The sequence below is a fragment of the Mobula birostris genome, chromosome 5 (genome assembly GCF_030028105.1).
Source record: "Mobula birostris isolate sMobBir1 chromosome 5, sMobBir1.hap1, whole genome shotgun sequence".
Classification (NCBI taxonomy): Eukaryota; Metazoa; Chordata; class Chondrichthyes; order Myliobatiformes; family Myliobatidae; genus Mobula; species Mobula birostris.
The window spans coordinates 180,366,023-180,377,899 of NC_092374.1; the positions used below are offsets into that span (position 1 = coordinate 180,366,023).

Here is an 11,877-nt window from a genome sequence, read left to right on the forward strand (position 1 = left end):
CCCCAAAAATAGAAGCAAATGGAACAAAACAAGGCTAGACCATTATCTTAAATCGAACACGTTCAGTAATGTCATCAACTTTGCTCCTCTATTCATTTATTTTAAGTTAATAAGAAAGATTCTGAAAGGTCAAATTACATCATATGAAAATGTTGAGATCTAAAAAATTATTCATTGCAATATTATCATTAACGGAGTCAGAACTATACAATTTGGAATAAAATTCCCTAAAAGTGTCATTAATTTCAAAGTTTTCAGTTGTCATGTCCCCATTAATTTTACGTATTTCTTTAATTTGCCACTTGGCTATAAATGGCTTCAAGTGATTAGCCAGTAGCTTACCAGTTTTATCTCTGTGAATATAAAATTGACTTCTATCTTTTAAAAGCTGGCTTTCAATTGGATACGTTAAAAGAAGATCATATTTAGTTTTGGTTTCAATAAGTCTCATATGTTTCAGGTTCAGGTATCAAAGCATATTTATGGTCCAGTTGTTTAAACTGATTAGCTAGTTTGTTTCTTTCTTTGTTAGCTTTTTTAATGATGTTTGCAGTATAAGAAATAATTTGACCCCGGATATATGCTTTAAAAGTATCCCAAATAATAAGACTAGATGTCTCTTCCAACGTATTTTCTTCAAAAAAAAGAGTAATTTGATTCTCCATAAATTTTAAAAAGTCCTCATCGGATAACAGAGTCAAATTAAATCGCCAAAATCTACTCATAGGGATAGGACCTGGAAGATTTAAAGATAAATGTATAGAAGAGTGGTCAGAAATAGCACTGTCTTTATATTTGATCAATTGAACCAATAGAATCATTTGAATATTTTATAAAAAAAAATCAATCCTGGTATAAGAATGATGGACATGAAAGAAAAAAGAATACTCCCTGTCTGCCAGATGAAGAAAACGCCAAGCATCAACTATACCACATTTAGTTAGAAAGACTTGGATAAACAAAGCTGATTTATTAATTGTGGCTGGTTTAACAGACTAGCGATCTAATACTGGATCTAACCAGCAGTTAAAATCTCCTCCCATCACAAGACAGTAAGTAAACAAATCTGGCAAAATCGAAAATAGACGTTCAAAAAATCCTGGATCGTCTATGTTGGGGGCATATACATTAGCAAAAGCAATCAATTTACTGTCTAAACTCCCTGATACAATATCAAATCGACCATTAGGATCCGAAACAACTTTATGCTGAACAAAGGAAACTGTATTATCTACAAAAATCAAAACTCCACGTGATTTTGTATTAAACGAAGAATGAAATTGCATATCTTTCTACCGAGTAAAGAAACGTAAGCTATCACAGCTGCGTATGTGCGTTTCCTTGTAAGAAAATAATGGGTGCTTTTAATTTTTTAATGTAAGCAAACACTTTGTTCCATTTAATGGGGTGATTCAGCCCTTTCACATTCAAACTAAATAAGTTAATATTTCGAACCATTTTAAATACCAATCATCATGCAATTAAAAGATCTGGCCATAAGTTATTAAAACTAGAAAGCAAACCGTAGAGTAAAGTAGTCAAGCAGACAATCATGTAATCAACCCAACACAGCTCCCAGAGAGAAATAGGCCCTACTCCCTCCCCCACCCAAAGCCAGAAGGCTGTCCAATAGACAGTCAGCGAGCTAACAACTAAAAAGTTCCCTCCCCAAAAAATCTTCTTGACAGAAATTCCAGTCCTTCAAGGTCAATTATATCCCTAGCAAGACACAACATAAAAAGAAAAATAACTCATTATTGGAAAATATAAAAGGATCAGTTTAAACAAATTCAAAGAAAGCTGTATTAGAATAAAGCCTCAAAAAGGGATAAAATAAAGAAGCATCAAAAAAATAACAAAAGACAATATATGAACAGCCAAAACGTAAGCTTAATGAAACCTTATTTCAAATTCATATTAACAGAAGAAAAAACTTGATCAAGTAAGAAATATAACAGATTTAGACTTCAGCCTTCAGAAACTCTTTTGCGTTTTCAACCAACTTTATTCTTTTTTGCAATCAGTTTTTAAAAACAATATTCAGACAGGCAGGAAAACAGAGAGATGGTTGAAGTCCTTTATTGTAAAGTTCCGACAAAACTTCTTTATATTTCATACAATCAGCCAATCAGCCATAACTGATAGTGAGGGAGGTGGTGCAGGGGCAGGTGTAGCACTTGTTGCACTTGCAAGGATAAGTGCCAGGAGTGAGATCAGTGGGGAGGCATGAATGGACAAGGGAGTTGCGTAGGGAGCCATCCCTGTGGAAAGCAGAAAGTGGGGGGAGCGGTGGGGTGAAGAGATGCTTGGTGGTGGGATCCCGTTGGAGATGGTGGAAGTCTTGGAGAATTATGTGCTGGATGTGGAGACTGGTGAGGTGTTAGGTGAGGACAAGAGAAACCCTATCCATGGTAGGGTGGTGGGAAGATGGGGTGAGAGCAGATGTGCATGAAATGGAAGAGATGCGATCGAGGGCAGCGTTGTTGGTGGAGGAAGGGAAGCCCCTTTCTGCAGTTTCTTGTGCTCACATGAAGAGCAGTTGCTATACCAAGCTGTGATGCGTCAAACAGGATGCTTTCTGTGCTGCACTGAAAAAACTCATGAGGGTCAACGGGGACATGCTGAATTTCTTTAGCTGTTCAGGACGTAGAGGTGCTGGTGCACTTTATTGGCTGGAATGTTCATGTGATTGGACCAAGGCAGGCCGTTGGTGATGGTTACGCCTCAGAATTTGAAGATCACTGTCATCTTCTTCTCAGCAGCACAGAGCCGTGTACCTTGCTCCACTTCCTAAGATCAATAAGAAAATGACAAAGCTGCCAGGTGACATTAGTCCAGGTTGGTACTTGCCTTGCAGCACAGATGCAATGAGCCAAATGGCCTCTGTCCCATTAGTTTCACATCCCTATGAATGCTGTAAGAAAAGCTGATGAGAGTAATTGGGAAGAGGGTTGATACATTGAGATTTTGTACATCATGAAAGTCACCAATGGCTGAGCCAAGCACAGACATGAATGGGAAGGGGTTAACTCCAAAAGAAGTCCAAATATTTGAATCCTCCCTGGATTTTCTGGCCAGATTTGTATCCTCTGTGATATCACGATTTCACTTCTTTCCCACAGAGTTCACCATCCCTCACAACGCCAACGTGTTCTACGCCATGACCTCGACCAGCAGCGAGTTTCTCCTCCGGAGGAAGGACCAGCCTTCTCCCAAGCACAGGGCAGAGCACGGCTCGCCGTTCCCAAAAATCCGCTCCAAGGGCATGAAGATCGCTAAGGCCCTGTTCTAGAGGGTGGGCTTCCTGCGACGGACCAGTTCTGGCAAGCTTACCGGCATTCTGGTGGTGCCGGGCTGCAGTCGAAGCCGGGTGGTAGGAGCCAGCATAAAATCCACACTGCCCTTGGTGTTGGAGGCTCACTGGTGATGCTTTCCCTGGACAAGGATGGCTTCGGTATCTATTTGCCCTGAGATTTTTCCTCTTTCTCCCTTCCTGCCCTTACCCAAGATCTGCAAAAGGGGGAGTGTGGGGTGAACTTTCCTGACTCCATTTCCGAGAAGCACCTATGAAGATAGTTCCTCAGAAATCAGACACCCATGGACCTGGCTGAGAATGACCAGCATTCTGCCCTCTGAGATGGCGATCATTTACCAGTGTGGCAGGCACTGAATGACCCGCGGAAGCAGGAAGTCCAAAGGCGTTGGCGGTCTGGGAGACAAGTTCAAAGAATTCAGACCAGTCTCTCCAGCAAAAGGACACTTTCCCCACTTGTTTTATTTCTGATCTGTGCAGGCAGCTCTGGTAGAAATCCTCTCCTGTGCTGGAATTCTGTGCACCAGGTGCATTTTCGTTATTCCATGCAGAATTGCCTTGTGGGGGAAACTATCAGAGAAGTGTGGGGTGAGGGGTGGTAGCTATACAGGGTACAAAAGACCGATACATAAAGCCCTGTAGATGCTAGGGGGTGGTGCTAGAAACCGAAAATCCTGGAAACGGACATTGGTCTGAGCAGTATCTGTGAAGAGGGAACCAGAGGTAATTCTTCTGGTCAAGGAAAGAAACACTCAGAAGGTCAGGCAGCATCTGTAGAGAATGGAACAGAGTTGATGTTTCAGTGTAAAGACCGTTCATCAGCCTTCCCAGTCAGAACTAACGAAGTGTCACGGAGCTGTTTCTGACTCCACAGACGCTGGCTGACCTGCTGAGTGTTTTCTGCACACCGTGGTTTTGGATATTCACTACAGTGGCATTGGTGCCTTGTTGATCAGCCTATGGGATTATTGCAAACCCAGTAGATAATTCCTACTGCCTCTGCACCCCCCCCCCAAACCCTGCACAAATGATTGTCAGCTCTCTACCACCTCTCTGCTAGAGCAGCTTTTGCTTCTGACCCGATCCTTCTCGCATTAACCCCCCCCCCCCCATCCCACTCCAGAATGTCATTCACAATTCCCAGCAAGATCTTGAAGACAGATGCTGGTGCTTAGAGAGATAGCGGATGGGTGGGTGGGGAGAGGTGTGGGTTGGTGTTGAGCTACGAATGGACGTGGAGGGATGATCTTGCAAAGCTGCTTTCCCCAAGGCCACAGTCTTCCGGCAGACCCTTGTTGGAACTGACCAGAGTCAATCACACTCCTTCTCCCAGCTCCCCGTGACACTCTGTTGGCTTTGAAAATGAGAAGATCAGCATGCTTGGTGGAACATGGACCTTCTCACATCAGAAGTGCCTTCCCATCCGTCTCTCCCTTGCCATTGCTTGACCCACCACTCAGAGAACTCTCTCCAGAACAAAGTGAATATCACTACGGGGGTTCATCCCATCGCAGACAACCAGAGTGTGAAGAAAGATCTTAGCCAGAAGATGCTGATTTTCACTACACACACCTGGAGTCCTATAAACAAAGTGTACCCTGATAACACTACATGTAAAAGGCACTGTCTGTGCCAACTGAGAATGTTTCAGCTTGTGATACTTTGATGTTACTATTTATGCTCTGGATGTACAGTCCATCCCATAGGACGCGTTACGTTGGAAAGATGTGAACAACCGGTCTAAACTGTACGGTCAACTTTGTGCTCTGATCATTGTCTAAATTCTATGTGTTCCTGAATTTCTTGCAGACCCATCCAAAAAAAAAATAAATCCAAGCAGCAGAGGTTATAAAATGGGGAGAATAAGATGGCTCAGTGGTTTAGTCATTCAGAAGATTGTCTGTCCAAATCTCTGCTCTGCTAACAATTTCAAAGGAACTTGGAACTGGTGATTCAGTCCCAGCAACAGTCTACTTTTGGGGTTGGTCGACCAATATCGGAGAGAACTACCTCCAGGCTGTCCGTCAACTGTCACTCAGGCACTGCCCCACAGTTCCAGCGACCTGGCTTTGATCCGAGTCTGCACATTTCCCCTGTGACGCGTGGCATTCCCCCAGGTTCACCAGTTCCACCCCACATCCTGACGTTCAGATGAATGGGTTGCTGTAAAGTTGCCCCCAGTGTGAGAGACAGTGTGGACATGCTGGACCGGGTGGCCTATATCTATACTATATGACTTCATGACTACCACATAATCTCCAGTAGGGTGAATCTATGATCGCAGAGATGATAAACCATCAATGACACCATCGAGTTGACAGGTTACTGAAGAATTTATAAGACCCACTCTTTGACCAAGCTTTTGTTTAAGCTCAATTTCACCCAATGTAGCTAAATGATAAATTTAGTTTGACCACACTGCTGTGAGATGTTTTAATAACTAAGACATGGTATAAATGTCATTCTGACTACGCTTTAACATTTTTCTCACTACATTGGTTTTGTAAGCTGAGGTGGTTTCTTCAAGTTGACTTGTTCTTAAAGAGCTAGCGACGGGACTGAATGATTCAGATGTAGAGTTTGACAGTCCCACAGGATTAAAATGCCTCTAAGATATACAAGACAGGTACAGTCTGATAAGTACTGGAACAGCAGAAAATGCCTTTGATTGTCTTCTTTTGAGCAGGAGAACTGTTCTAAGTATGGACACTCCCCAGATTCCAAGAATCATCCATATCCCAAAGTTTCTGTAAGTCAGAAACACCGTTGGCTGAGACTACAGAGGTAGCACTGGTGGGTTAATTATTTACAGATTAGTACAGGTCTTAGGTAATTGTAGATTTTTGTTGGATTAAGTTATTTTTTAGAGATTTGAACAACAGTCTCAAAACATGCCAGACAATGGGAATTGCTACACCTTGGAATACCAGAGTGGAGAATTTCAACCTGTACTTCAGTAATGTTTCCCCAATCCCAAACCACACCTCAGGAGCTCAAGAGCTTTACGCCCAATGAGATCCTGGTGGAGGAAATCCTTTGGTCCAGTATTCCGAGGTGGTCAGCAAGATCTCACAACATCAACTGGCTAATGACCAGACAAGTAAATATCTGGGACACTGTGGAGGGGTCGCTCTCCCCTGTAAACACCCGTTCCTCAAAATTGCTCTGTGGTCCCAGTTGAATGTTTCACCTGAGGTACTGTCCCACTGTCAATGTTCCCTAGGCACACGCAACATACACAGAACATAAAACTGTATAGAACAGGAACAGGCCTTTTGGCCCACAATGCCTGCACCAAGCATGATGCTAAATGAGAGGAAATCCCATCTGTATGTGCATCGTCTGTATCCCGCCATTCCCTACACATTCATGTATCTATCAGCCTCTTGAACGCTACCATCTGCTATATCTGCTTCTACTACCATCCCTAACATCCACCACTCTCTGTGCAATAAACAAGTAACTTGCCCTGGAAATCCCTTCAAGCTATTCTCCTCTCATCTCAAATCCGTGTTCTCAAACATTAGACATTTCTATCCCGGGATCGAGTTTCTGACTCTCTACTCTTTCTATTCCTCTCATAATTTTGTAAACTTCTGTGCGATTGCCCCATCAGCTCCAGAGAAAACAATCAAAGTTTGTCAAACCTCTCCTTGTATCTCAAATTCAGGCGGTATCTTAGCTCCCTCTCCAAAGCCTCCACATCCTTTCTATAATGAGCTTGCCAGAATTGGGAACAATTCTCTGGATGTGGCCTAACCAGGATTTTCTCAAGCTGCAAAGCAACTTCCCAACTCTTGAACTCAGTGCCTCGACCATTAAAGACAAGTACTCCATATGCCTTCTTAACATGCTAGCAACCTATACAACTAACTTCAGGGAGCTATGAATGTGGCCATCAAGATCCCCTGTACACACCCTCCCTCTAATGGGGTGACTAGAACCGCACAAAACTTGCATAGAACTGTAGTGATGTGTCAGTGGGGAGTTCTGCGCCCTCTTATTTGCCCGAGAAGAACACTTTGATCTCCGACTCCCACCTCAGCTTACAAAGTGGCTTGTTTGTTTCAAATATTCAGGAGGAGCAATGGTCTTAAAATAAAGAACTGGCCTTTTCATATCCTGCATCTCTTTGGATCTTCTTGGCTCATAAAACATCGATAATCCGGCAGCCCTTGGGTTTTGGCGGTGATGGACTGATGGAGTTTCTAGATTATTGGATGTTAATTAAAACTGGTTTAGTGTTACATGTACTGAAGTGCAGTGAAAAGTTTGTCTTGCATACTGTCCATAAAGTTTGAATATTACACAGGCATTGAGGAAGAACAAGGTAAAACAATAACTGAATGCAGAATAAAGTTTAATAGCTGCAGAGAAAGTGCAGTGCAGATGGATAATACTTTGCAAGATCATAAGGAGGTAGCCTATGAGGTCAAAACTCCATCTTACTGTACTATGAAACTATCTAATATTGGTATTGCAGCAGGATGGAAGTTGTCCTTGAGTCTGGTGATACCTGCTTTCAGGCTTTTGTATCTTCTGCCTGATGGAAGACGAAGAAAAGAGAATGTACAGTGTGTTCAAATGTTTAAAATCTTTGATTTTGCCGGCTACTTTACTGAGGCAGCAAAAAAGTCTATGGAAAGGAGACTGGTTTCTGTGACATTCTGAGTTGTGTCTACGATTCTCTGAAGTTTCTTGCGATTGTTCGCAGAGCAGAGCTGCCTGATGTGGTTCTGTACAGGTGGCGTAGAAGTGAAACTGCGGGACTCAAAGCTCTGCTTTCCATTTCTGCTCTCAATCTTCTGCAGCTGGTGAATCTGCTTCCTCCCCGCCACATTTCCCTTCCCCTAATGCATGCACATTTGCATCAATGGTAAGAGCAAAACTGAATCTACTACAATTTGGGGGCAGGTAGAGTCACTGCCTCACAAATGGGGGGGACCTGGGTTTGATCCCAACCTCTGGCACCGTCTGTGTGTGGAATTTGCATGTCCCCCATGTGGGTTTCTTTTAAGGTGCTCGAGTGTCCTCCCTATTCGTACAGACATGTGGGTTGGTGGGTTAATTGTCTGCTGTAATTACCCCTGGTGTGTGGGTGAGGGGTAGAATCTGGGGAGAATGAAATGGGATTGGCGTAAATGAGTGGTTGATGGTCAGCACAGCCTTGGTGGGCAGTGAGTCTATGATTCTATAACGTGGCCTGACAGTGCTAGACACTCTTGGGACGCAGGGTCTATGATTCCCATTGCTGTAAATATCTTTTACTTGTTGTGATGGGAATACCGCCTGTCTGCTTAAAATTGTGTTCTAATTCCCTTTGGGTTGTTCCATAGTCTTTTCCTGGAGGTTAACTGTTTCACCAACAACAGCTGTAATGTTTTTTTCTGATGGTATCCATTGACAGCTGACAATGCTTTCTTATCCTTGTATCCTGTGTTTCACTGGCTACTGGTTGCTAGTCCATCTGCCATTTTGGCCTTCACAGGCCAATAGGTGACTGAGCCATTAAGATGATGCTCATTGGTACATAATTTCCTCAGATGATGCATATCGGCTTATGGATGAAACATCATTCCCATTGGTGGTTCTCATTGGTTACTGTATGGTGTGAAAGAGCATTGAAATGATGCTTATTGGGTACTGGATGCTAGATTGTTCTGTCAAATAGAGTGAGCGAGCATGCAGAGAGTGCACCCCAGAAACAGGCCCTTTGGCCCTCCACATCATGCTAACCCTTTTGTCATTCTTCACTTCTCCTATTTGCCTTCATTAGGAACTGGAACTGGCTTATCATTGTCACGTGTATCAATGTATAGTGAAAAACTTGCCTCGTATACTGTTTATACAGGTCAAATCATCACACAGTTTACAAGGCCAAACACTAGTAATCTAGAATAAAGTGCAACTGCTTCAGAGAAAGTCCAGTGCAGGTAGACAATAAGGTTCAAAATCATAATGAGTTAGATTGTGAGGTCAAGAGTCCATCTTGTTATATTAGGAAACTTTTGAATAGTCTGATTACAGTGGGGTAGAAGCTGTCCTTAAGTCTGGTGATATGTACCTTCAGTCTGATAGGAGAGGAGAGAAGAACATCCGGCTAGGGTGGGTCTTTGATTGTGTCTTTGGTGTGTAGACAGAGCCTATAGGGGAGGGCTGGTTTCCATGGTGTGCAGAGCAGTGCCCACAATTCTCTGTGGCTTACTGCACACTGCAGTCCAAGTGCAACCCAATCAGACGTAACCGCTCAGCACTTACGGAGACCCAAGAAGTTGCAGATGTTGGAATCTGGAGCAACATGCAACCTGCTGGAGGAATTCGGCGGGTCAGACAGCATCTGCAGGAGGAAATGATTTGTCGATGTTTATGCCCTGACTTATGAAGGTGAGAGAGCTCCGTCTCTCGGTCACTACTCTGTCTGTCTGTGGTTGCCACTTTCTTGGAACACTGACGGTCACTGACCTGGTCCAAACCCGAAACATCAACTGTCCATTTCCCTCCACAGATTCTGTCTGACCAGTTGAGTTCCTCTAACAGCCTGATTCCTTGCTCCAGAATCCAGTGTCCAAGGTCTATCAGTCTCTCCATTTTCATTGGCTGCTGGTTGCTCGGCTACCCTTGCACACGGCAGTACAGTACTGTGTGGATTGTCAGACCATGATGCTTGACCTATATAAGGCTATTCGATGATCAATCTAACCCTTCCCTCCTACACTACACATATTCCTTCATTTTTCCTACTTTCATGTGCCTATTTGATTGGCTGCCAGTTGCCAGGACAAAGTGCGAATGTGGCTATCCAGTTGCCCAGTCATGGACCAGGAAAGTTAGGGCAAGAGGCAGCTCTGGTTATCCAATCAGCATTGCTTCCAGTAACAGTCACTTTGGCCTGCCATGAAAGAAAAAACTCGCATTTGTACATAAAACAAACATTTTATTGAGAAATATTCCTTTGGAAATGCCACAGAATTCTTCAAACCACCATGTGCAAGGTATTCTTACAGCTGAGGCAATTAACACTTGACTTATTGTTTGCAATTCCACATGCAGACTATAGACTTTGCAACAGGTTAAGTGAAGACTCTTGTTTGTTGCTATGGTCACGGTTCACCGCCATAGGTCACCGTAATCCACAGCCAGTGGCAATAACCATGTTTTCCGTGCTGTCTTATTCCATCAAGAGAGCAGGACAGACCCACCAAGGGGAACAGGGACAAGATGGAGGGGCAGAAGTGAAGGGAGAGAAGGGAGAGGTGGGCCTGACAGGGATGGGGACTTTGGAGCTAGTTTGAGGGGCACAGCTCACAAGGCAGAAGCTGCAGAGGTTTCCAGTTGGAAAACGGGTAAATGCTCACAAAATGCTGCTGGCATTTGATGCCCAACCTTAATTGCCCCTTTAGGAGGCTGAGGGGAGACTTTAGGGAGACTTATAGAAATCATGTGATTTTTGCCCATTAACAATCCTGTTATTTTGTTCCTGATGCTGGCTTTTTCATTCCAGATCTGTTTCACTGGCTTTTCTCACAAGGTAGGAGAGTCTAAATTGGAGGGCGTGGCTTTAAGGTGAGCTAGGAAAGATTTAAAGGGAATCTGACGAGCAGGGTTATCACAAAGAAGGTGATGGGTGGGTGGAGTTGGCTGCCAGGTGGGTGGACTAGGCTGGTGAGGCCTCACTTGCTGTACTGGGAGCAACTTTGGGCCTCTTATCTTAGAAAGGATGTGCTGACACTGGGCAGTATTCACAGGAAGTTCACACAAATGCTTCCGAAATTGAAAAGCTTATCATATGAGGAGTGTTTAATGGCTCTGGGCCTGTACTCACTAAAATTCAGAAGAATGGAGGGGAAATGTCATTGAAACCTATTGAACGTCGAAAGGCCTTGACAGAGTAGATTTGGAGAGCATGTTTCCTATAGTGGGAGTATCCAAGGCCAGAGTACACAGCCTCAAAATAGTGGGACATCCATTTAGAATGGAGATGAGAAGGAATTTCTTTAGCCAGAGAGTGGTGAATCTGTGGTATTCGTTGCCACGGGCAGCTGTAGAGGCCAGATCATTGGGTATATTTAAGGCAGAGGTTGATAGATTCTTGAATAGTCAGGGCATGAAGGGACACGAGGAGAAGGCAGGAGACTGGGGCTGAGAGGGAAATTGTGGAACAGACTCAATGGGCCAAATGGCCTAATTCTGCTCCTTTACCTTATGGTCTTATTCGTGACACATAATAAATCTTCCCACTCCTACCCTAACATAACATTGGCTTGTTTAGGCAACTTGTTCAGCATGAACCAATTGGGGAAAACGGGCTTTTTCCATAAAGGGCCTGTGTAATTCTATACCCCATGACAGTTACAGAATCCCACTAATTTCTGGCAGGATGGGGCAAGTTCGAGGCAGAGAAGAAATTCCTGATGGCCAGGGAGTCCAGGACCAAATGAGGTGGATCTGGAATTAAAACACTGGCATTGGAAACAGAGTAATGGGATCGTCAAGGAAAATAAAAACATTTGGATTGCTGTTATCCATGGAAGAACATGGTACCACAGAAGCAAGGAGTCTGCAGA

At 43.7% G+C, this 11,877-nt stretch overlaps 1 protein-coding gene across 4 annotated transcripts in view; it reads left to right on the forward strand.

The window, feature by feature from the left end:
- Positions 1–7,569, forward strand: part of LOC140198095 (ral guanine nucleotide dissociation stimulator-like) — a 132,726-nt gene extending 125,157 nt beyond the window's left edge. For 3 of the 4 annotated variants that reach the window (XM_072258991.1, XM_072258992.1, XM_072258995.1), the window contains exon 18: positions 3,123–7,568. In XM_072258991.1, coding sequence (XP_072115092.1) covers positions 3,123–3,292 — 170 coding nt within the window. In that variant the 3' untranslated portion in view covers positions 3,293–7,568. Of the gene's footprint in view, positions 1–3,122 lie in introns of all 4 variants that reach the window. The other variant, XM_072258993.1, reaches the window with a different exon arrangement.
- Positions 7,570–11,877: the final 4,308 nt, after the last annotated feature.